The following is a 26,863-nucleotide window of genomic DNA, read 5'->3' on the forward strand; positions in this document are numbered from 1 at the left end:
TGTCAGGGGGACACAGTGTTTTGCCTCTTACTAGAGGGGATAATATACAGAATATTACTCAGCACACAGTATTGCCCAGCATATTACCCACAATATTGCTTAGCTAGACTCGGGAATCGAACGTGGGTCTTTGAATTGGGAGGGAGACGTGCTCCCGACTGAGCCAAAGTGCTGTCGTCAAAATTCATGGAATGAAATGGAGTTAACCAGAACCTTGGAAATTTATAACGCTTGAAGGGACTGTTTGATCTTCCACAAATCAGCCTGTATTTGTTGAATTCATATGTACATTGTAAGTTTAGGGAAACTTCTCCTTTAAAGTATCTGCCGCATTTGTAGCCCCCCTAGCAGTAATTTAGCGAATGTGTCACAATTCCCCCTTGCAGTACAACAGGGACCTGCTCCTGACCTTCGTTGGCTCCCGTAACCCTGAGGAGGAGGGGGCGGGGATGGGGATGACCCTGGAAGGTGGGGGCGGAGCATCGGGCTCTGATTGGCTGACCAGCTCCAAGCCACTGGACCCCTGGGACCAGCCAGAAGGCGGGGAAGAGAACGGGGAGGAGGAGGCTGAGCCGCCCAAGCCGGAGTTCAAAGGTCACAAGTTTGCGCTGATCGGCATGGAGCGACTGTCGGACCGACACAAGTGGGCAAAATCGCAGAGGTGAGGGCTCCAGTGCAGGAAAAATGAACTCTACTGGATGCATACACTCTGTGAAGCAGAGTTTGATTTAAACATCATGATTCTTCTTTGCCCTTATGAAGAAACTCTTTATGCCTCCACCCAAAGGGTGCTGAAGGCATTATGTTTTCGGGTTGTCCGTCTGTCCGTACGTCCGTCCGCATTTGTTTACGCGATAACTTGAGTAATATTGAGTGGAATTTTACCAAACTTGGTCCAGGTGTAAAGTGTGATGGGGCAATTACTTGATTAGATTTTTGATGAAATCGGTTGAGGTCAAAGATCAAAGGTCAAGGTCAAATCATGAAATTGTATCCATTTACGCGTTAACTCAAGACTTTGTCCAAAGATGACATATGATGGGACAATTACTTGATTAGTTTTTTAGTGAAATCGGCCAGAGATCAAAGGTCAGAAGTCAAGGTCAAATCCTAAAATATATCTGTTTATGCAATAATTCAAGACTGGACGAAGCAAATTTCACCAAACTTGGTCCAAGGATGATATTTGGTGGGTCAATTAATGAATTAGTTTTTGAATGAAATCGGCAAGGGGTCAAAGGTCAAAAGGTCAAGGTCAAATGCTCAACATTTTACTATTTTCACCATGTTTATGCAATTCCTGAAGGTATTTTTTTGAAACTTAGTGTAAACATGTACTACCAAATAAAGATTCTCCATAGTAAGTTTCAGGTCATGAGGTCAAAGGTCAGTAGGGCAAAGGCCAGATGAAAACATTAAGATTTCACTTTTTTCTCCACATCTTGCAAATGGTTCAAGGTATCTTCATGGAACTTGGTACATATACATGTACTGACTGGCAGGGATTATTGAGGGAATTTAGGGGTCATGGGTCAAAGGTCAAGGTCAACTCCTCAAAATTTCACTATTTCCTGAGGAGAACCATGCATTATGGTGGAGGAATATCAGTCGCCATAGCGACATTTCTTGTTTTACGAAATTCCATGATATAGCAATGTGCACTGGAATGTTGAAAATGAAGATACCAGCCACGCATTCATGAAAGCTGTCATGGAATGCTGGAATTAGTGGTCTCCCCAATCCAATCCCCAATCCAATCCCAATCAATGCTTCTTCAGGGTCTCTAGTAGATTATTATGAAATTTGATATCTGACTGATATATTTACTTGTGTGAGCATTCTTTATGTTGTGTCGAAATAATTAATTTTTTTTTTTTTGGTGTTACCTATTTTGAGGGTGCTGAATCCAAATCTGATTGATGCAACTCATGCATGATACATTCAAGATGGCAAGCGTGTTAATACATGCATTAAAGTTGGCCGCCAAAATCTGACCTTCCTTCTCAATTCCTTGTAAATGATGAAAAAAACAAAACAAAACATATGGTTTTACCTAATTTTGCGAGATCTAAATCTGGATTATGCAACTCTTGAATGCATGAGGGTTTTGAGATGATTCAAGACGGTCCATTGAATCTTTCAGGTGGGCCCTGAAACAGGAGAATCTGGAGAAGCCGAGAGAATGGAGACACAACAACCTGATGGCCACGAACCCCATGTGGAACAAGCTGGCCTACTCCTGGCCCGTCGACTGGCGGGGTGACCTCAACGAAAAGTTTGAGTGGCCCATGGAGGGATACTTCATCGCCTACGCCCCGCCCATCCGCACCAAGAGCACCGTCGCGTCGCTGGAGAGCGGCGGCACGGAGGTGTACCGAAGTAAGTCTCACGAAAAGTTAGCTTGCCTTGGCTGTGGCTGTCATGCTGATAGCACATTTTCTCACATGTGTCAACTTGTGTATTGGAAATGGATACGATGCACATGCATTTGAAGCAGGCAGTTAAAGGGAAGGTAAGCCCAAAGAGCAATGTGGATTGAGTGAAAGCAGAAACATTAGCAGAACACATCAGTGAAAGTTTGAGGAAAATCGGACAGTCGATGCAAAAGTTATGAATTTTTTAAGTTTTGGTGTTGGAACCGCTGGATGAGGAGACTACTAGAGGATATGACGTATGAGTGGACAACAATACAAAGAAAATATAAAGGAAATTCGACAAAAATTCACTTTTCTAGAATTATGAAAGAGCAATGGACCAACCGCTTTCAGAAAGCAGGGGGAATAATTGCTACCCTTAACATATGTCAATGTCAAGTTCATGGAATTTGTAATTTTCATGAAAAATAGATTTTTATAGTATTTTCTTTATATTTTCTTGGTATTCTTGTCCACTCATACGTCATAACCTCTAGTAGTCTCCTCATCCAGCAGTTCCAACACCAAAACTTTAGAAATTCATAACTTTTGCATCGATTGTCCGATTTTCTTCAAACTTTCACTGATGTGTTCTACTAATGTTGCTGCTTTCACTCAATCCACATTGCTGTTGGGGTTTATCTTCCCTTTAAGTTACAAACACAACAGTGAAAGCACTACATGAAAATGCGACTGTAGAAATCACTTTGGTACACTGCATCTTTGCGTCAGGACTTTTTTTCTGGTCATCGTCAGCCTTGCTGAATTGAACATGCACCATTCCTGTAGAAAAGCTTGTAATGTGTTGTATCCTTATGTTAGTCCCACATGACAAATGTAATCTTTGATGTCAAATCATTTATATAATATATCAAATTGTTGAGATACAGATAACTTTGATATCATCGGCTGAGAACCAGAAGGGCGTTATCGCAAGTTTTTTTAGGGGGGCGGGTGTTGGCTTGAGTTATTGGTATCATGTTGTAGAGCTCAATCTCCTCTACATTATGATGTCAATTCTAAATTATTTACATTTTCAGTAAAATGTTAAAAATCAAAACACAATGGTGTGATTTTACCCAATATTTCAAACAGTACTTATAAATCTACCCACTATTGAAGATGTAAACTTCTGATTTCATGAAAATTGATTGTTTTGTTTTTATTTACGTTGAATTCTTAGGACGGGAAAGTGCCCTCCTGGTTCTCAGCTGACATTATGTAGATTACTCAGTGATGTATGAATCAAATCTTTGATATGCATATCAAATCTTTGGTATCATATGAATCAAATCTTTGCTATGCATATTAAGTCTTTGCTATCATATGAATTGAATCTTTGAAAAGTATGGTTAATCCTTGAAATGACAAAGAGGTTTTGTGTGTTTTCCTGATACTAGTCTGTTTTTTTTTTTTAATGTTTGATTTTAGCTGTGCCTCTCAGACTGCGAGTCCTGAAGAATGGGGACAAGGACCTAAACAGGATGGCGCATGTTGTCGGGCCAGATCTCACAAATGTAAGAAACCATAGTTAACCATATTAGCGTGCAATATGCACTTTCTGAAGTGGCTAGACCTTCTCAATGTTGCATTTACTCTTGAGACCTATGGTATTTAGTGCTTAGTTCTTTGTTGTATTTGCATTTCATCTCGACAGTTATCTTCTTCTATTGTAGCATTAAATTCTCCTACATCTAGCTACCACGGATATTTGTGAAAAAATATTGTGTGGTTATTTTTATCAGATGCAGTCAGTGATTTATCATTTTTTCACTGATTTTGCAGAAGCTTAGTTTTTATTTGGATGGATCAACGGATGTACATTAATTGCAAGTTCATATTTTTCAAGGAAACAGTTAAATGTACTTTCAGATGATGTGACAAATAACTGCTTGTAGGTATAGCAACTGGTCAAGTTGCTTGCTCAAATCCTTACAAAATCTACCTTGACTTAAATCCGCAGATGATGAAAGACCTCCACCGAACGGCACAAAACGGAAAGCGCCCGCACCGCCACCGTAGGTCGGGGTCGCGCAGCAAGGACGACGTCGAAGCAAAGCTCCAGTCTAAGAAAGTTAACCTAAAGCAGCTTGAATTCCAGCTGGTGAGAAGTGGGGAGGATTATTGGATAATTATAATGAAAATGATGCACATGTATGGTTCATGCAACATATCATTTTGAGAGTCCCTCTGTGCTTAGACATCTTTGAAGAAAGGAGAAAGAATTAAAGGAGAAGTGAAGTAATATCCTACATTTTGTCAGCATTTTGATCCACACCTGTAGTCCTGGCAAGACACCTTGCCTCACTCATGCTGTGTCAGTTGTTGCACTCTAGACCTTTTCAAAGTTTAGCCCCCAGTATTACCATTTTACAGTAGTATTATATACTATTACAGTTGAACCTCTCTTATCCGGCCTCCCTTTATCCGGATCTCTCTATTATACGGACGCAATCTCGCCGTGATTTTTTTTTTTTTTTTTTTTTTTTATAATTACGGGAGGAAAGGGGGATTTCCAACTCCTTGAGAACTCCTACACAAACACACATGAATTACATATTACTTCCAACATTAACATACACCTCTATTTTGGGGTCTGTTACTGAGTGTAACAATGAAAAGGTTGCAGTATACACATTACTACATGTGGTACTACAATGGGCTACATCAGTACATGTTTATGTATATGTACATGATGTATAAAGCATTGAGTCTCCCGTATCCGGCCAAATCCCTTATCCGGATGAGCCCCGGTCCCGACTTGTCCGGATACGAGAGGTTCAACTGTAATTATTGTGTATAGAATGTAAGGAGCCTGGCTTGTAAGAAGTGATATGAATTAATCAAACAAAATCCTACATTGTGGATTATCAAACTCTGAACTGGACTATTTGTAGGGTGCATGCTTGCACTCACTTTATTTCCAGTATTTATGGGACATATTATATCTTTAGTTTCAGATAATTGAGCCCTTCTTTTCTTTTGATTCAGCAATGAATCTGTGTGCTGTTTTCATAACCAGAAGAGGAATTTCATTATGTGTGCTATATCAGAAGATAAATTAGTTAGGCTCTACAGACTTATCAAATAATATGACTACCATACATTCACTTGGTTATCAATAATGATAACTATTACTTTACTGGGGCATCAATTCAAAGAAGTAATCTGAACGTATAGGCTTATCAAATAACAAAACTAGCTTGTAAGGACAAGCTAGTGTCTTAGGACTGCCTCTTTCTAACTGCGTCTATCAAGTATTTGTTCCTTATAGATGTACTAGCCAATAATTCTGGTACATTTCACCTTCATGCCATTGCTGCAGTTCCTGGACAGATGTACTCCCCAGCTAAACCTGCCCTTCGCCGCCCGACGCCTCTTCGACAAGGACGGGCGGGAGCTTACGAGTCTCGAGACGCTGGGGCGCGACGACCTGGTGTACGTCAGCAGCGGCGAGGCCTGGGTCAACCCCAAGCTGACCACACAGCAGCAGCAGAAGCGGCTACTGTTGGCCTCGCTGACCAGTGACGTGGACGCCATCAAGATGTTCTGCGCCCTCAGGGACCCCGGAGGTGGGTGGATTCTTGAACCCTTGACCCCGTTGAAGACTAGTTCCGAGTATACTCGGGCAAGTGTCCATGGGAAATGCATGTTGTAGCAAAATCAGCCCGTCCTCAATGGCCCGAATTCACGAAGGTGGTCTAAATTTAAACCATGGTTTATGTAAATTTCTTCTGCGTAGATATGATTGACAGATTGCGTACGCTAAAAGGCATCCAGTACAAAAACATGCATTTATGCGCGCATGTATTGGTACGCCTATTTAACGCTTATTTTAGACCATGGTCTAAATTTGTACCATGGTCTAAGTTTAAACCACCTTCGTGAATTCGGGCCAATGGGTTAATATGCTCGGGTGCTTCACTTAACCTGCCAAGCCTTTTCAGGGCATTGTCATTCAGTAATCCATCCAAACTTGACCTAGTTGTAAAGTTTAAAGCAAGCTCACCTAGGTGTAGCAACATACCTCAGTCCAACATGAAGGTCTTAGTAACAGAATAGGGATTGGGGGATTATAATAGCTAATCTCAATTTATGGACAATTATATTCTAGACATCTGTGTCAGTTAGCAACCAAATCACAGTAAAGATTAAACATATTTTTGTGTTGTTTGTTTCATTGCTGGTCAAAATTTTGTTGAAATTTTGTCAAAGTTTCAAAACACTGAACTGCACATAGCCATTGTTATTCATTGATCCATTTGAATTTCTTCTGACTTTTATGAATTAGTGGAAGTCTCAGCTATGTGAGATAAACCAGAAAATACACAATGAGCCTACTGTTACAGATTCTTTAGAGTGTTTGTTATATATTCATTGACTTGACAGACAGTCTCACAGAAGATTGTCAGGAAAATATGACTTAAATGCAAAATTTTTAACTCAATTGTTAACCCTATTTTAACTTGGCTATTTGAGACCAAGTTTTTACTGGGGGGGGGGGGGGTCAATTTGACCCCCCTTCAGATCTCAGCCGCCAATCGCGCGAACGCGGCAAAATTTTGCCTGAAGATAGAGCTGGATGTGAACTACAAGATTACACAGTCATACAACAAAAAGATATTGGCTTTTTATTTTTAGTAAATTAATTATGCAAATTTATGCATGAAATCATATTTTCACCTATAACTCCATTAAAAAGACTGAAGGATTGCTAGATTTTTGTGTCAGCGTTCCTCAAGACACATCCAACAATTTTATAGCACAATCAAAATTAGTTTCTTTTGTTTTTTATTGTTTTGTTAATTTCTTATGTATTTTATTGTTTTTTCGACCTTTTGTTTTCTATTGTTTTTTTGCCAAAATTTGTTGCAGGCACTTTTTCAAGCACATCTACTTTAGAATTGATTAATTTCAATGATTAAAAGTTGAAATAATCGATAATTTATATAAATTTAACAAAAAAAACACTATTTGCATTGGATTTGCACACGATATCATGAATTCGAGCTGTTTTTGGGTCGACATGCATATGCAAAACATTACGTAACTTCAGAACGGTATACCTGGACGTCGCAAATTTGGTCTCAAAATATGCGGGAGACTTCAATGAAAAAAGTCATGAAACGACGCGGCAAAATCTTTGCGCGTTGCGGAATCGTAGCGTGAAATGTTGGGGGGGAGGTCAATTTGACCCCCCCAGAATAGGGTTAAACCTTAATTCTTAACTTATTTGTGTAGATTTTGACATAATATTATGACATTACCATGCAGTGTCTTAGAGCATATTATCAGCTAATTCATAGTTGCCTTTCATTGCTAGTAGTTTGTCAATCTGTTGCATTTGAAACATTTGACAAAAGAATCATTACTTCATGTACAGTTAAGCCAGCGATCAAGTTCCCCCTAGATCGCGATCACGGGCGATCAGTGATCGCATACGCGATATGTCGCAATCAATTGATTGTATGCAATTCGGCATACAATCAATTGATCGCGTATGCGATCACTGATCGCCCGTGATCGCGATCTAGGGGGAACTTGATCGCTGGCTGAACTGTATTTCTCTGTGTATTCATTCATCTTCTTGCTTTGTTTTGAAACAGCCGTGTGTCTGGAAGTGACTGGCGCCCTCGGTGCTGGCAGTGCCCTGATTGTCAGTGACTGCTGTCTGAGTGAGGAGGACCGGATGAAGCTGGCCCGGGGCCCCACCCCAGAGGCCCCAGAGGAGGAGCCCGAAACAGAAGGGGACCCGTACCAGAACATGAGGTGACGATGCAGACTTTTTATTTCTTTGTATACGCTTTTGTGAATTCATTGATTTGTTTGTTATGTTTGACGTTTGATTGATTGCTTTTCTTTTCTTTTTTTGTGATCAGATGACTTGTTCATTTGTACAGTTACATGTATCTACCAGATATGTGTATGCTTGTATGTATGTATGAATGTATGTGTGCATGTATGTACATGTAGGTTTATGTATAATCTGCATGTAAGCATAATATCCACTATGTATTCATTCATGCATATTCCTTCATGTGTACTTTATATTCCTCTTTTTTGTATGTTTGCTTGTTGGATTCATAGGTTTCTTCAACAAAGAAACTCTGTGGTGTTGTGAGAGCTATGACTGATGACATGGCTTGATTTTACACAATTGCACCACTGTGCTCACTTGTGTGCCTTACATATTACAGCAACTAACTGTTCAACATAAAACATAATTTCTTTGTAAGGTTGCTATATGTAGCAAAATGATTTGTTACTATCAAGGTTACTATCAAGTTGAAAGAGATTGTCAGAGTTGAGCATATATACTGGCTTCATTTTATATATATGACTGGCACTACACAAAATGTCATTTCTGTGGAACTGTCATAGAATTGTATACCTTGGTCCACTTTCTTAACTCTTTATGTGCCACGGTGGAAACCACCCGTGTGCCACATTATTCTGAGACACCAGCGTAGTAATACGTTGAGAAAACTATCTGTTTTTCAAATCAATATAACATTTACAAATTTCTGTTAAATTGTAGACGAAGTTAGCAGAGTTGTAGAGAAAATGCCAAACTTTGCATTGATGTAAATTCTACATATCTGTAATTGCCGTTCTTTCAAGCACCCGGTAGATACATTACTGTAAAAGTATGACTTTTGCACACAAAGCAGTGACAGAAGCTTAGAATTGGCACACAAATCCAGTATGAAACACTCCTTGTTAGTCATTCACCACATAAAATGCAATCTATAGACGAGAGGAACGGAATCGAGTGAAACGCTTTAGTTGTACTGTGGCATTTGGCGATTTATAGATCGGTTTTGGGCGGGTTTGAGCAAAATATGCGAAGTTGGCACATCGTCAACTGAGTTGGACGTGCGAATGTGGCACATAAAGAGTTCAAAAAGCGTATGTCCATCTCATACAACTGCTGTCCAATTTTTAGAATGGAAATCATTCCCTGTATAAACAATGCTGGTATCTGTAAATGCCATTGAAAGCAAGCCACAATGGGTTGTAGTACTCTCTATTTGCCTTTGTGTGTAGAGTATTGACAGCTCCCTATTGTTGAAAGGTAGTTCATATTGTTTCTCTCGATAGCCGTGTCAGTAAATGTGATTAGTCAAGAGGTACTTCCAGAGTGAAGAGGTCCTCAAAACTAGTGGAATAGGATATGCTCATTCATCTTCCAATGCCTTGAGTATTTACTTCATGTCTTCAGTGCAAGTCATAAGAAGATTTAAACTGTTTTATTTTCTGTGCTTCCCTTTTCTTTCATGCCTTTTCTGTTTGTTGGTATGGAAGACAATTTATTAAACGTTGATCCCTGTGAAATTCCTTAGGATAGAGGCATGAGTCTTGAGGCCATCATCCGTGAAGTTTTTATAAAAATTACTAATGTAGAAGCTGCTTATTTGCTGAATTGAAAAGTGACTGACTCTTAAATTGACAACACACTTTACAAGATTAATATTCTTATTTCTCTCTCAGTTGGCATTGAAAAAAAAATCTTTCTGACTTTGTGCACATTTAATGAGTGTAACCTACGTACTGTAAAACAAGGAATGTTTGCTTTCATGTTAATTTTGCAAAGTTTGCGAAATTAAAATGCATGCAGAAGTTCTTGTCTGCACTATATGCATTGAATGCCTGTGGCAGTTTTTGAAAATTTCATGCTGCGAATGTATGTCTTGCTTTACAATCTTCCTTCTAATCTTTTTTGACAAGGATACACAGTGAAATTCATTGTTGGCAATTTGAAGAGGACAGGGATATAATTTCTTCAGCAAAAAGACCCCGGGATGTGATAGGTTAATCCTGTTTGCTTCCAAGCTCAGAATACAGCCATGTTTTAATGTGTTCATGTTGTTCTTGTTTTTGTGATGTCCAATTCTACCTCCAGCGCCCACCAGAAGGCTCACATGATCGCTGACCAGCGGCACGAGGGGCTCAAGTGGCCGTGGGAGAAGGTGCTCAACATCGGGCTGGACGAGGTGACCGACGCCAACCAAGGGGGCGCGGAGGCGGTGGACGGCTACACGAACCCTGAACTCTACCACAAACTGAAGTGAGTGTCTCCTAATGGGAGTGGATGTGCTTACATTTGTGTGTGTGTGTGTGTGTGCTTTGCGTGTGCATATCTGTCTGTGAATGTGTGTCTGTTTGTTTGTGCGTATGTTAGGAGGAGGAGAATTATGTTCCAGTTAAGGGCCTTTCAGCGATAAACATACAAGGGGAAAAAATGTTCGTGCTTCACAGTATTGTCTTGCACACCTCCCCTATACTGTCTCTGTAATACTTACCAGTTGAAGCAAGGACCACAGATAGTCACTTTTGGCATAACATGTGTTGAAGAAGTGTATGCATATTTCTACCAAGATATCATGTCTTCATAGCTTTTATTACATTTTGAAGTGGACATGCATGAAAATGGTGACCAAAGACTGATTGTAACAGCAGCATGCAGTTAATACTTCCACAATAACAGCAGCAGCAGCAAAGCTGCTCTTCAGATTTCTTCTTGTTGCTGTAGTAATTTCAGGAGATCGTGATTTATCATGACAGAGAAATTTAAAGCTATCTATCATTGTTTTGCTTTTTCTGCTCAATGAGCTACCCAGACAAGACTACATGATACATTTTAACAACATACAATCATGTTTTGTATCTCTCCGTAGGCCCAAAGCACGGACCCCGCGTCCGGGCAATTCTCGGCAGTCCCACCAACGTTTCATCTTCATGGATGGGTACATCGCGGTGAAGACCGTGCCCTTCTTGGTTCTTGGACCCCTGGACCCCAGTGCGGACAGCTCCCCCATTGTCCTGTGCAAGAAGGACGGTGACAATGCCTACCTCAGGTGGAGTGTGGGCGATGACAAGTGAGTTTATTTGGTACTTTCATATTCAAAAAGCCATGTGAAGTTTTGGGAGAAGGGCCCCTGGCAAAAAAAAAAAAAAAAAAAAAAATATATATATATATATTGTTAAGCTTGTATGTCAAATACTTGCATGCAGACATGTTCATGTTAATTCATCTCTCTATGTGTCTATTTATTTCTGTCTATCTATCTATCTGTCTATCTATTTATCTATCTATCTGTCTCTGTCTATATCTGTATCTATTTATCTAGCTAACATTTTATCTCTATTGTCCATTCAATGCATTTATTTCTCATTGATATATAATATCTTCCTATCTGTCTTTCTGTATAATTTCTCTCCTTATCTATCTATCTATCTACTGTAAAACATGATATTTTCGCGGCATGAATTTTTCGCGAATTGGAGCTGACGGCCTTTTTGGCGGCATGAAATTTTCGCGAACTGCCACTGGCATTCAATGCATATAGTGTAGATAAGAACTTTTGCGTGCATTTTAATTTCGCGAATCTTGGCGCTCGCGAAATTCGCGAAATTAAAATGCACGCGAAAATTCCTCGCTTTACAGTATCTACATTACTGTGTATCTATCTATCTATCTATCTATCTATCTATCTATCTATCTATCTATCTATCTATCTATCTATCTAATCTGTCTGTATGTCTATCTATCTTCCTGGTACAAAGCGTGTTAGTACATGTTGTACATCAAAGCTGCCAAGTCTTTCTGATTCTGCAGTAGGCTTCAAGAATATTAGATATCTCTTCATGTCCTAAAAAGAGGGTATAAAAGCCCTCTTGCCGTGCAAATTATTTTTGTGTGCTGAGCTTCATGAAACTCAAAAGTACTCCCTGAGAACTCTTTGAAACTTCCACAAGTTTTTTTTTTTTTTTTTTTTTTTTTTTTTTTAATGTCGACAAGTCCAGATACATCACATATTTCACATTGCCTTTCTATGTACTATTCCTTTGTTGTGCAGCATCATCCGATCCAAGGCCAACAGTGACCTTGTCTTGACGGCCACTCTCCCCAACGCAACTCCCGGAGACGGGGCGCCCCCTGTAGGCCTCGCCGGCCAGTCTGTAGTCCTCCAGTCGCTGAAGCCGGAGAAGAACGGGCGAGCCAATCAGGTGTGGGCGCTGGAGAAGGAGACGGGACTCATCTTTGCCATGGCTGCAGAGCACAGAGACAGAGGTAACAAGATCTTGGTTTTGAAGATAATAATAAGTAATTTTGTATATAGTGCTATCTATTTTTACACATTACTCAGAGCGCTTGCTGCACTCTCCTTAACAATGTTAAAGAAAATAGAAGTGGAAAAATGAATAAAGAAAATAGAAAATAGAAAAGGTACAAAACATTAAAACTGTATAATGCAGTGCAATACCGTACAAGGCAACACAAAACATTAACAATGGTTGTAACTGAAGTAATAAAGAAATGACTAATTATATGATTGAGCAAAAAGATATGAAAGAAAGATATTATTCAGAGGGGTGAAGGTTTAGGTTTGAGTTTCCTCAAATTGTCTCCCTCTACAAATTTAAATTTGTTAAGATTGCAACTGGTGCGATTTCAACAAATTTGATTTGTAGAGAGAGACAAATTGAAGAAACTCACACCCAAAAGATGTGCTTTGACATGTCCTTGAAAAGTATCTAAGCTGTGTATGGTGCGAACATTATTCGGAAGTTTATTCGAAAGTGAAGGAGCCATACGAAAGAAGGCGCAATCCCCGTAGGTTGTCCGAGTTTTAGGGACATGTAGCACCGTCGAAGAGGAGGAACCTAGACTGGAAGCTGCCTGTTTCACTGTCACCCAAGTCCTGAAGATACTTCCGAGCCACATAAAGTAATGCCTTGAAAACAAGGTATCAATGGTGGTACAGTGGAAGTTTGTTATAACGAGTTCAATTATCATACATTGTAGCAGGATGATAGCTGTTTGTGATATTGTCCGATTTGAGGTCAGTATCGTCGGGGGCAAATTATTTTCTGATCGGGCCCTATTTTTTTAGCAGGATACTGTAAAACATGATATATTCGCAGCATGAATTTTTTGCGAATTGGAGCCGACAGCCTTTTTTTGGGCATGAAATTTTCGCGAACTGCCACTGGCATTCAATGCATATACCGTAGTATAGAAAAGAACTTTCGCGTGCATTTAAATTTCGCGAATCTTCGCACTCGCGAAATTCGCGAAATTAAAATGCACGCGAACATTCCTCGTTTTACAGTAGTAAGGGGCTTGGTTTGACTTTCTATGACCAAACTGAACTTAGTCTAGTAATTGTATTTCATCTCAACAACTTGATTCAAGTAACAGACTTGTACAAAGACTGAGTGATTGTAAATTGAGGCATAAAGTTTGATCTTTCTCGGTAATGTTTTCCCTCCACAGAAATCACATCGGCAAACAGGGCCAACGTCTGCACCTTTGCTGTGGCCGACTCTGAAGCAATAGAGCAACCGGTAAGACCAAGGAATGGGCGGGATGTTGGGAGGTCTCAACTCTGTCAACAGTGTCCTGGGGCTCATTTCATAAAAGATGTTAAGATAGCAATGCTCCCTAGAGTGGCAACTTCCTGTTTGAGGAGCACAGTAGCATACAGTGCAATACCCTGTGATATGTCTGTGAATGTTCCCAGTCATCCAGGTAAAATATCTCATGAACTATATCGGTAAATCTAGTCAACCGGACTTACTTGTAATTTTGAGTGGTGAAGTTTCACATCCTCTGAATCATCCCGGAGAGGATGAGAAATGTGGCTACTCCAAATTACAAGTAAGTCCAGTTGACTAGATTTACTCATATAGTTAATGAAACACCTTGTAATGCTCTTTTCCGTTTTGTATATGTTGAAAGACGTAAACTTGCTGCTACCTAAAGCATTACAATAAGTTTTCAGTCGACCACAGTGAAACCTGTTCACAAAGGCCACCCATGAAAGAGAGAGTTAGAGAAAATATCTCTATGGCCAGATGGGCTTCATCAGCAGGTTATGTAATGAATACAATGCTCTTTGGGCAAACAAATTCATTGAACTTTGAATGGGCAATTTGTTTGATTAGACATGTTTGCTAGAGCAGATATTGATATTTCTTTCTGTATTCACAGGGGTTTGTAATGAAGAGAGCCAACCAGGACGATGCGCATGTCTGCCTGGCGTGCTCTCGGACGTTGAGGGCGCACTATCGCCTCGACAGGCTGACGCAGCCGACGGAATTCTCCTGCGAGGTTGGGCGGGCTCAGAAAGAGGGCCAGAAGATAAAGGGATGCCTGCAATTTCTTGGTGGAAAGGTGAGAAAGAGGAAATTTTGACTCTTTTTTTGTTCTCAGACAGGAAGTTTTGGACAGACATATGTCAGGAGTAAAGCCTTTTCTTCCCAACAGAATCCTGAAGGTGACCTGCTAAACTTAGCATGCTGTAAAACTATAAAGTTTTACGTGCGTGAAACTTTCGCAAATTTCTTGGAGCTAAGATTCGCAAAAGTAAAACGCATGCAAAAGTTTTTTGTATACACCATGCATTGAAAGCCAGTCACAAATTCTCAAAAGTTTCATGCTGTGAAAGAGACTGTCAGCTCAATATTCATGAAAGTTTTGTGGTGTGAATGTTTTTGGTTTTATAGTAGGCCTACTGTATGGCGGAACATTCCATTAGCAGGTAGTAAAGTATGAATCAATTCAGCCTGTGTAATTCTGAAAACTCTGCTCCCTTCCTTTCCAGGTCGATCTGTCAGCATTTGAAGCGCTGAACACCGTGGCCCACTACGAACAGGAGCTCCGTCGTCTCCGCCAGATGACCTCTGCTAGGGTCATCGCCCGGGAGATCTCGGCCTACCAGCCGGTCCAGACCGTGCGGATCGTGGCCTACAAGAACGGGGAGGGGCGCACACAGCAGGGGGTCGTCATCTGTGGCTCCACGCTGAGAGGGGTGAGTCACATAGGGTGTGGTCATGACGCAGGAAAGGTGTTGTTTCTTCTCAGTCGGATGAAGAAAGTATTACAAAATGGTGATATGAATCCTGATCATTGTATTGGCTAAGAGTAGTCATGTGACCAGTTTTTCATTTTGCATAACATGGTCAGTGGGCATAAGTTTTTCTGGATGACCGGTGCTATGACCATTACTCCCGACCGCTCAGAGATATCCTTGCTCAAATGTGTGACTTTTTTCATTCAATGCATTTAATTGCTGTAATCGTGCTCATTGACGTCACAATTGCATGTTTTAGCAGCGTGCAGTCAATCAGGTGCAAGCGCGCGCTCAATCACTTTTATAATATTAAAGGACAAGGTCACCTTCATAGACATGTGGGTTGAGAGAATACAGCAGTATTAGTAGAACACAACAGTGAAAGTTTGAGGAAAATTGGACAATCCGTTCAAAAGTTATGAATTTTTGAAATTTCTGCTCAGTCACGACTGGATGAAAAGACTACTAGAGCTTGTGATGTCACATGTGTACAACTGTATAAAAAAAGAATAAAGAAAATTCAACATATTTCCATTTTTCTTGCATAACAAAAGAACTCTCAAGTTTTCTCTTTCGGGAGGCAGGGGGAATAATATTACCCCTAACATACCTCAGTAACAAGTCGAAGAAATGTGCACTTTATTCAAAAAGTAAAGATTTGTGAAATTCTCCTTTTATTTTCCTTATATTGTTGTACGCATGTGACATCATACACCGTAGTAGTCTTCTCATCCAGCAGTGATTGCGCAGACACTTTAGAAATTCATAACTTTTGAGCGGATTGTCCGATTTTCCTCAAACTTCCACCAATGTGTTCTGCTAATATTGCTGCACTCTCTCAATCCTTATGTATATGAAGGTGGACTTGTCCTTTAACAACTTTTGTGCTCAGTGTGTTTGGAGCATTTCTGACATTTTGGCTTTTTAGCAAGTTTTTTGCGTGTGGCTCACTGGTATTCACCCATAAAGGTGAATGAAATATCATTCATAGAACCAATTTTGTAAACCAAGTAATGCACAGGTTCAAGTGTGTGATGTTAGCTAACCCATTGAGGATGGGCTGATTGTGCTACAACACACATTTCCCATAGACACTTGCCCGAGTTTGTACTTGGGACTCGTCCTCAGCGGGTTAAGATAAAGTTCACTCTCAGGTATTCACAATGTCGTGAAACATGCACTTGTCTGTGCCTCATCCATGTTCTACCATATTGTAAATACCTTGGAGTGTGCTTCATCTCCACTTATACCCTCTCACTAATTGATTATTTGTATACTAATAGTATGATATGTTCAAATGAAAAACCTAACATAGTGTATCTCAAATCAGTTTGGCTGTCCTGGCTAAATTTCACACATTATCTTCTCGCCTGTCTAGTTGTTGGACCAGTGCACCTATTCCCTCCAGCTTCCCACAGCTGGGCGGCGCCTCTACACCCAGGACGGTACCGCTCTCCTCACTCTCGGTGACCTCCACACGTGGAAGCTGACCAACTATGGTATGCAGAACCTGGACCTTGGTACGGAGACAGGTGAGTGTGGCATCAAAAGATTTGCTTTGGTAAGAGGAGGACGAGGAGGGTAAAATCATCTCTTGTCAAGGGTAATGCTGTCAATGGGATAATGACGGAGAGAATGTTATTAATGGTGATAGTGGTGGTGATTATGGTATTGATGGTGATGATGGTGATGAGAAAGATGACGATTGTGATTACGATGAGGATTGAGGATGATGATTACTAGTAACTATTATGATTACTATTAACTATTAAGATTACTATTAACTATTGTGATCACTATTAACTATTATGATTACTATTAACTATTATGATTACTTCTAACTATTATGATTACTATTAACTATTGTGATCACTATTAACTATTATGATTACTATTAACTATTATGATTACTTCTAACTACTATGATTACTATTAACTATTGTGATCACTATTAACTATTATGATTACTATTAACTATTATGATTACTACTAACTATTATGATTACTATTAACTATTATGATGATGGTGGTGGTGATGGTGGTGGTAATGATGATGGTGATGAGGATGGTGAGGACGAGGTTGATGAGGATGATGATTATGATGATTATGATGATGATGGTGGTGGTGATGGTGGTGGTGGTGGTAGTAGTGACGATGATGATGATGTTGAGGACTGCAAGGATGATGAGGACAATGATTACGACAAAAACAATGATGATAGTGATGATGATGATGACAAAGAGAAAAAGGCTGAGCACGGGAGAGAAACAGAAAGAGAGATTGAAAAAGAGAGGCAAGATCAGTCTTCAATGTTTCGTCCCGATAATACCCTGTGGGTAGTGGGTATTCTCTTCTGAATTCAACACATTCTTGTTATGAAAGAGCATTATGCTTCAGCTATATTCTCCCCTCTTTAATTCCTCCACATGGATGTTGTATCAAATGATAACAGTGATACCCAACCTTTTTTTTTCTCTCACCTACTTGATGCAGACATCAAGGACGAGGCCACGATGAAGAAAGCGATCACTGAAAACCTCCGCCAGGAGCTCTTCAAGCGGCAGCCGGTGGAGGTGTGGGTCTCCCAGGGGGAGCAGTTTGTGCCACCCGAACGTAAGATTTCTACTCCCGCATGATAGATAAGAGATAATAGCTGGACTTTGCCAATTTCGGCTGCAATAATGTGGATATGCCATCAAACAGCCAGCAGACATCTAATAATGTGAATGCATGTAGAAAAGCGCATGAACTTGTATTCCTATTTGTGGCGTGGTTTAAGTCCATGAACTTAATGTAAATCATGGATTTGATTTTTAACTACTTTATTGTAAGCAAGAGGATATTAATCACAGGGGTGAAGGTTGAGGTGTGAATTTTCTTCACTGCGGGCAACCAGGGATAGCCTGGTGGTAGTGTCGCTGCCCGGAAAGCAGTAGATGACAGGTTTGAGTCCCATGGTTCCTTATTTCCAACATGTCTGTTAAATTACAGATCACCAGTTGCAATCGTACAAATTTCATTTGTAGAAGGAGACAAATTGAAGAAAATTCACACCTCTATTTTTTTTTTGTAGTTAGGCTATTGTGCCATGCGCCCCCGTGAGCTAACATAGACATGGCCTAGCTCAGAACACCACAAGATGACGGGCATAGTAAGGAGAGCAATACATACAACGTACTGTATACGCCATATATTTCGCGAGTCTAAATTTTCGCGAATCGGGAATTCCTGACGATTTCGCGAGTGGTTAAATTTGCGATTGGAGTACTGTACAGAACGGAGAATATGTACTAGCATACGTCACATCCACATCGGGAACAGAGTCAATATATTCGTGTGTTTTTAATTTCGCAAATAGCACCCGACTCGCGAAATTCACAAAAATAAAAACCTCGCGAAATATTCGGCGTATACAGTACTTGCAGATGAGAGGTCAATGGCTGATTCCACATTTGTGACAGCAAGCTATTTCTAAGTTAAGGCACTTTTATCCAGACCAGAGAGTACAATTACACTTTCCTTGGAAGGGGGGGGGGGGGTAAGGGGAAAGTAAGGAGTAAATTAGGGGGATATCAGGTTTAGAGACAGACCCCGGGGAGGTTTCAGGCAAAGGTTCCATCACGCCAAGTTCGACCCCATCTTGTGCGGTCTAGGTAACATTTTCTACCATGCGTCTTTTCCCCACGACAGAGGTCGACTACGCCAGGGCCCTGAAGGCCGCACTCAGGCAGGAGAGGTCAAGGGTCATGCTGGAACTGGAGAAGGAGAAACATGTGCTGAGGCAGATGCAAGGTGAGATTGAAGGGTAACAGAGTTCTGCTACTTTCAAAGATTACGCTCAGGGCCAAGACGGATACAGTGCATTCCTGTCATAATAAACATGGCTACAACGAAATTCTTGTAATAATGAAGTAAAATTCAGATGGATTACCCAAATTATCATCTGTATCTCTTTAAATACTGTTTGGCTATAACAAAATTTGGTGTAATGAAAGAAAACTAATGGTCCTGAGGACTTCGTTATCGCAGGAGTTGCCTGTATACCTGAAATATAGTCATCAAGCCAGGATATGGTTTGCAGTCTCTGGTTGTGTGATTTTTCTGGTAGAGTTTTGTGCATTTCTGAGGGTTGATTGGAAATATGGGTCATGAACGTCTTGCATTTTAATGCAGAAATTAATGTGAGAAAGTTTTTTCTTTTGAAATCTGTATTTTCTATGAATCTGTGTAGTTGCACATCAAAATGCATTTGACTTTTAATATCTTATTTTCTTCTTGAGGGGTGGTAGATTTATTGAAGGGATATGATTTTGCCCTCCTTCAAATGCTTTAAGATTTAAAAATAGGAAACCTACAGATGATGAAAATTGAGCTAATATTTTCTACAAAAAGGAATGATTAAAAAGATATAAAAAAACCTCAGAACTTGATGAGATCTTACCAGTCTTAGACTCTGTAGTAAGACAAAATACAGAAGAGAAAATCAGTTGGCAGTAACAGATTTGTAAACTTCTGTTCTGTAAAAAGGTGAAAATGATTTATTCATTGCAGTCTGCTTTTGAGTAGTGCATCAACTTATCAAATACATGGACTTTTAAAGAGTGGATTGACAATGTTGTCAAATGTCTTTTTTTATGCTACAGGGAGAAGAACAGCAGGAATGGATGGACCAGACCATGTACCAACTCTTAGCCCAGATACCCCAGTACTAGTGGAGGGAGGCTGGACCAAGCCCAGTGTCAGTGAAGTCAAGAAGAGCATCCAGGTCAACCAGCTTGAGGTGGGTGAAATGGATAGACCAGGACCAGGACCTGGACCAGGGCCAGGGAGATAGAAACTTTACTAACTGTGCCTTGGCTCCAGACAAGAAAATTAGAACCATGTGACATAGAGTTGTGTATGGCTTTATGAGAGAAACTGTGTGGTGGAGAGTGGTGTGAGACCGTGACAGAATGAACCATGTGATGTGATGTGTTCGTAGACTGTCAAAGAGAACCGTTCCAGGTATGGATAGTCCTGGTTTAGGATACTTAGAGCTGTGGAAGATGGGTAGTGGCGGACTAGAATGGATGCATCAGGTGATGTGGTCCTGGACCAGACTCCATAGCCATTTCACAAACTGTGCAATAAGGTATAGTCCTGGACTAATACAACAAGACTGTGCAATGTGATGTAGCTTAGGTCCAGAACAGTATTAAGACCTTGTAACGCCATTTAGTTCTGTACAGGCACAGTAGAACCATATGATGTGGGTTAGCCATGAACTGGAACAGTAGAACCATGTACAGGGAATTCCCATCATAACAAGCTCACTACTGATGAGGTACAACTTTTAACAAGGTGGGTCTGGCGGTCCATATTTTCCGTTACTGTCTTTAGCTGGTCTTTTTTGCTAAGGACGTTTACGATGAGGTACGGGTTAAAATGAGGGAAATCAGCAGTCCAACAGGGCTTCACTGTAACATAAGTGTGAAACAGAAAAACACTTGAGAAAAAACACAGTTTAACACAGAAAGTAAATAGACTTTTTAATGTTGAATCTCACAGGGAAGAAGAAGAGAAACAAATCCAAATCCAAATCCAAATCCAAATCCAAATCTATTTAATCCAAAATCCCATCGCTCCCATCCCCAATCAAAATATTAGGCCTACACTTGACTCTTTGTCCCCTGCAGAACCACCTGTCGGAGGTGAAAGCCCACCAGAAGTCCAGGGAGCAGGAGACCACCACCAAACCCATCATTGACTCCAGCCGCAAGCTGTACAATCAGCCTGCCAGGGTAAGCAGGTCTCAGATTTTATATACTTACATTTGTATCTTGTGAGCTTCTCTCTCCTTTCTTTCATTTTCCTACTTCCTCTCCATTTTTTTCTGTCATCATATTATTCTCTTTTTCTCTCTCCTCCCTCTCTCTCATTCATAATTTGAAGTCCTTCCCCTTCTTGTTATCTACTTCCCTGTCGTTCCCTCCTCTCCCTCTCTTGTTTATTCATTTTCCATCTGACAAGATGGCTGGATAGCCCATATTCAGCTACGTTTAGCTGGTCTTCCATGGGGTCCAGTTGGATGTGAGGTGGGACCACTTCACCGGGTTAAACACCCAGCTCTTTGCGATGAATGAATGAAGCGGGATCTTTTACGTGCATGAGTTGTTACTCTCTCACACACGGGACCTCCATTTTATGTCCTATCCGAGGGACAGAGTGTTTTGCCTCTTGTTAGAGGGGAAGGTATGCTTACAAACAACATTGCTCAGTCCAGATTCGGGTTCGAACCCGGGCCGCGTGATCGTGAGGCAGACGCGCTACCGACTGAGCCAACTCACCGCCCTATTTTTATGAAACAATTTTCATTGCACGAGTTATCCTCAGTTGCTACTGTTAAGCAAAAAATTTTTGCGGCATGAAATTTTTGCAAATTGGAGCCGCCAGCTTTTTCAGCATGAAATTTGTGCAAATTATCACTGGCCTTCAATGGGTGTAGTGTGGACAAGAACTTTTGCGTGCACTTTAATTTTGCAAACATTGACTCTCGCAAATTTCGCAAATTGAAATGCACATGAAAACTATTGGTTTTACAGTATAGTTGACCTTACGAGGGTCATCTTTTGTTAAAGGCACCAAAATGTTGTAATAGATGCACAACTTAAGCAATGCTATGATGATTTCAGACACCTTCTGATGGGCAAAAGTTTTTCTTATTCTTCAACTTGTAAAGGCAACTGATCTACTAAGAAAAAGTAATACAATTTATGTTTCTGCTTTGCTTGTTATCTATTTTAATTCCTTTTAGTTTTTTAGTTTTTTTTAATGCCCACTGAGAGTGACAGAGACATTCATTAAAAAACTTAAAACATATCAAGTACTTTAGGGTGGAGATGATGCTTAATGTGATTGTGTACCTTTTTTGCACTGTGCTTCAGAAACGAGTGTTGGTGTACAAGAATGGCGCATCACCCGAGAAAGCGGTCTACGTGTGGGGCTCCACCCTGGAGGAGCTGCTGAAGGAGGCAACGGTCAAGCTGACCATGCACAAAGCGGCCAGCCAGCTCTACACCAAGGCCGGGGCACCCATTGAGGCCTTCGACGATGTCCAGCGAGACGAGGTTGTGTGCGCCACCAGTGGCGAGGCATTCAAAGGCGTCAAGGGTGAGGGGGGAATTCCCTGTTTTTTCAATATCACACCGAGATAACGGCACAATTGAAAATTGGCTAGTTCCCCAGTTTCTGCATTGACCTGCACTAATTAGGTTGTAAAAAAAGGGCAACAAAACAGCCAACCAAAATGAGATAGATTACTATACATACCGTATGAGCTTAAATTTTTGCATGCAGATATTTTTGCAAATTATTGCTTGTGAGATATTTCACAGTTGTAAGGGTCTAGTACTTGTTACTTCACATTTCATGAAAAAAAAAAAAAAAGGTTTTACACTCGGTGATACCCTGTACGTAAACAAGTGTGTTCTGCATTCAAAGTACTGTATTAATATGTTCTTTATGATGCCATAGATATCGTTACGTCATGACCCATCCAGCTTGCTAGACTGACAGTGGTTACATTTATTAGTTGCCCGCCATCTGGTGCTGGCATGGTTTGATTTATTAATTCATCCGTTATAATTAATTTATCCGTGATATTTTCGTATGTTCTTGTTTTCACTCATTCTTATTTCATGAAATTCTGGCAGTAAGATTATCGCGAAAACCTGCCATTAATTGCCGTCTATTCAAAAAGAAGCTTGTTTGCCCAAGGCAATAAGAACAGTTGCTCACTATTTCTGGTCTTTATACCGTTGTGCCTACAGGGAGCCGTAACCAGGTGGAGGTGAAAGCGAACTGGTCCAGGGCGCGGAAGAAGGATGGAGAGTCGGCCACCGACATCATGGTGACAGCCAACACCCATCCTGTCATTGAGGTATGAGCAGACTTTGTCTCTTCTCATTACTGAGCACCCTCTTAACCCGTTGAGGACTAGTCCCGAGTGTACTTTGGAATGCGTCTATGGGAAATGTGTGTTGTAGCAAAATCAGCCCGTCCTCAACGGGTTAAAGATCTGGTAGTGTGGGGACACATGGGTGGCCCAATTCATTTGCTGCACACCCAAGCACATCTAAAAATAACGAATATCGCCGGTCAGCGAAAATATGCATTGAAGCACATAATGCTTGTCGGTAATGGTTGATGCCAGTCCACATTTTTCGGTTGTGTGTGTACTTGCATGGAGATCAGAGATAGACGAAAGCTGTTCACAAGCTTCACCAAAACTACATAAGCATAGAGGAGCAATTGAACAATTAGAAACAAACCCAAAACATATAAGCCATGGATAATCAGAGGCTGAATAGGGACGTTTCATGTTTTGAGTAGAATTTGTAGGTGGCAGCAATTTGGCTGAGAGTTAAAACCCATTTTGTAATTTTTGAATTTCTGTCACATGCCCTCTAGGTGGACCCATTTGGGCCTCCAGCCCTGGCCTTACCAGCACCGGACGACAAATGAGCAAGGTCTCAGGACTGTGGGCTATGATTTGAAGATTTGATCGCAAAAGGAGTTAAGGCCATTCCTGTTAAGTTGAGATAATTTGCGATTTAAGCTGCTAGAAAAAAACAAAGAAATATGGAATGTTTTAAATCATAACTTCAAGTATATATCTTCTCATGGAAAGGCTTTTGTGTAGCTCTATCTGATGATGTACTTACTTTGAAACATTTAAAAATGGCGCTTAGCTCATTTTGCGACCAGTCTTGTCATTTACCTCCCCCGACGTCTGACCTGAAAATGAACATGATGTCAACCAGTGCTGTTCTCACTCTTGGAGATGTCTTGAAGTCATAGGTCTACCAGATTACAAACAAGAAAAAGATGAAACAAAGAAGCAAGAGAATGAGTGATGTTGAATCATGTAGTACTTTGTAAGTATTCTTCTGTGTTAAAATATTGCATACAGCACAATGTCCACTTAAGGACATATCAAACTTGATGTTATCACTTATCATATTTTAAAACAACTTTGGAATGAATATTAGATTGCAGAGTAATGAAAAAAGAAAGAATCTCTGTCACAAGCTAGGTGCTAGACTAGACTACTTTGATGGCCACATTTTGTGTCTAACTAAATACATGCGTGTATGTCACATTAGAAATTTATATTGAGATACATAGTAAATGTTATCACCTTGAGGATATTGAACTGAAGTATTCAATTTAGTAAACTGAAGTATTCAATTTAGTACAAGTTAATGAATAATGTCCACTCATTTCATTACATTTATTGAACATGTTGAAATGCAGGGAAAATCTTTTTATTTTTCTTGTGTGTGTAGTATGCCAAAGAGAAAAACAAAAGGTAGTAATACTACAGGTTATGAATTGTTTTTTTTAAACACTGTCTTACAAAGTTTGTGTAAATGTCACAGTGGATCCCTGACAATCCTAGGCAATTCATCGTCTTGTGAGGACAGCAATTCCTTCAGCTTTGTGTAGCAAATCAAAATGATGAGAAGTTTTATATCTATTATGTATATCAATCATTAGTTTGTAGGATGGAAGGAAATTGTATAAGTGTTTGATATTGTTGATATATGGCAGGTTTTGATACTTCTTTCATGCACAATTCATGCAGTTCTTCCTGTGTAGAATAATACGAGGGCATTTGAGAAAAACTCTCATCTAAAACACTCTGGCATATTTGACATTTTCCTTTGTGCTTTTAAAATGTTGATTTCTTGTATATTGATATGAATTCCTATGCAAACTGTGTGATATAGGCTTCAAGAAGCAAACGGTTCACTGTGTGAGAGAATTGAAACAACATAGAACCCTGTGGATTAATTATCCTTATGGCATAATACTGTAAAAGTTGAAATTTTCATGCGGATGAGTTTTTACACCCAGTCGGGTAAGATGAATTTCATGTGTTTCTATTTTCTCAGAATCAAAATATCAAATAGTGCTATGTATGACAAGCTTAAAAAAAATATCAATGTGCTTTTATTTTCACGTTACTTTCATAGCCTAATGAAAATTTCCTCACCATGAAAATGTCCACTCTGTTGATTTTGACAATATCCTGCTTTACATGCGCATGCAGGGAAAATCCAATGAGCAGCTTTGATGGTACATGTAGTAGTTTACCTTTTAATAGTTTTCATTTACCTCTTTGCCTCTTTCTTCCTGCAATCCTCTTTTTTTTTTAACATGTGCTGAGCATCGTGCAATGTTGTAAAAATGGAATTTAAAAAACAAAAGGCCCAAGAATGTAATTTCAGCGTGTACATATCAGCATCCCGAATCATGTGTAAATAAAATTGAGTGCACAGTGTATCATATGTATGTGGAGGCGGATGGTGAGGTGATTTAATGATGTGCTTGTTATGCATGGCAAATTTTCTGATTGATTGTCAGTTTTGTAATTCTTTAATTCAATTCAGTGGTAAATGATGTACAATTGTAGATATCCTGGATTATATTGATGATGAGTGTACTGCAATGCATATAAAGATGCAGTTATTTTTTGTTATCTTAATTGTTAGTTCACGAATATTCTCCATTCATTGTAGCGTACTTGGTCATTGACACTCCACACGATTCACGATAACAATATTGTGAGTGATAAGATATAAAATGATAAAAAGAGGCTTGTAGATAGATGATTTTGAAATCTTCTTTCTCTATCACTGAAATCTCCATTCATGAGTTGAAGCTAGTATTTTCATTTCATAGGATATACAGATTAAAGATCAGCAAGTGACCATATAACTCTTGTCAAAGTTTTGCGAATTAATCCACATGTGAAGTGAAGGCATGATTAATTCAGTTACCAGGTTATAGAAGTCAGGAAAAAAGTGATATTGCTCGAAATTAGCTATGGCGATGCCAAGTTGCCACCAGAACTAATACCTTCACCTGATCTTCTTATTAAAGACAGGGTAATCCTTGTAGTTGGAATGACACTGCTTACTAAGGAGTCCAGTCTGTAAAATCCAGGCTGCATGGTTCTTCATGCCGCAAGTGTCTCTGAGGTCATGTAAAATTAAAACTAACGCCAATATCAGGCTTGAAATGACAGATAAATTAAAAGCTGTAAAAAGGAGTGAAAAATATGTGAGAGGCAGAGTATTCATTCTAAATTTGCTGCTGTGATAAAGATTCTTGCAAAATTCTGTTTTGACAACAAGCGAATATTTCTCAGTCTACTGCCAATATTTCTCGGTCTGCAACAATAAATGATAAATGAACATTTCTCTTTACCTGTGGGCATGTATATTTCCTGACTTTCTCAACCTTAAAAAAGTTGGAAGTGTGTTTCATTTTTCTTTTCAGCGGGATAAATGGGTATTTGAGGTCTTCTTGATTTTTTGCTTTTAAGGAGAGATTGAAGTTTGATCACTGAAGCACCTTGCCGTGATGAGGAGCTGGGATACTGTGTGTTTTTGTCTTTTTTTTCTTGTTTCAGTTTTCACTCTTATAGGTGGGACTACAGGAAAGCCTCGCTGTCGGTTCATAGTGCAAGACCAGCATCTTGATTTCTTTTACAGCTTTCCACCAGTCTGTGGATAAATTGATGAAACGATTATCAAAATATG

At 39.9% G+C, this 26,863-nt stretch overlaps 1 protein-coding gene across 1 annotated transcript in view; it reads left to right on the forward strand.

Moving 5' to 3' along the window:
* Positions 1-24,482, forward strand: part of LOC140235650 (doublecortin domain-containing protein 1-like) — a 53,186-nt gene extending 28,704 nt beyond the window's left edge. Inside the window, exons 20-39 of the mRNA XM_072315658.1 lie at positions 387-661; positions 2,144-2,379; positions 3,846-3,931; positions 4,378-4,518; positions 5,740-5,986; positions 8,021-8,183; positions 10,318-10,482; positions 11,093-11,293; positions 12,275-12,489; positions 13,696-13,766; positions 14,413-14,595; positions 15,026-15,232; positions 16,653-16,806; positions 17,769-17,888; positions 18,966-19,067; positions 19,919-20,055; positions 20,951-21,055; positions 22,199-22,424; positions 23,084-23,193; positions 23,724-24,482. Of these exons, the coding sequence (XP_072171759.1) occupies positions 387-661; positions 2,144-2,379; positions 3,846-3,931; positions 4,378-4,518; positions 5,740-5,986; positions 8,021-8,183; positions 10,318-10,482; positions 11,093-11,293; positions 12,275-12,489; positions 13,696-13,766; positions 14,413-14,595; positions 15,026-15,232; positions 16,653-16,806; positions 17,769-17,888; positions 18,966-19,067; positions 19,919-20,055; positions 20,951-21,055; positions 22,199-22,424; positions 23,084-23,193; positions 23,724-23,777 (3,198 nt within the window). The 3' untranslated portion in view covers positions 23,778-24,482. The remainder of the gene's footprint in view (positions 1-386; positions 662-2,143; positions 2,380-3,845; positions 3,932-4,377; positions 4,519-5,739; positions 5,987-8,020; positions 8,184-10,317; positions 10,483-11,092; positions 11,294-12,274; positions 12,490-13,695; positions 13,767-14,412; positions 14,596-15,025; positions 15,233-16,652; positions 16,807-17,768; positions 17,889-18,965; positions 19,068-19,918; positions 20,056-20,950; positions 21,056-22,198; positions 22,425-23,083; positions 23,194-23,723) is intronic.
* Positions 24,483-26,863: the final 2,381 nt, after the last annotated feature.

Source organism: Diadema setosum, chromosome 12, assembly GCF_964275005.1.
Source record: "Diadema setosum chromosome 12, eeDiaSeto1, whole genome shotgun sequence".
Classification (NCBI taxonomy): Eukaryota; Metazoa; Echinodermata; class Echinoidea; order Diadematoida; family Diadematidae; genus Diadema; species Diadema setosum.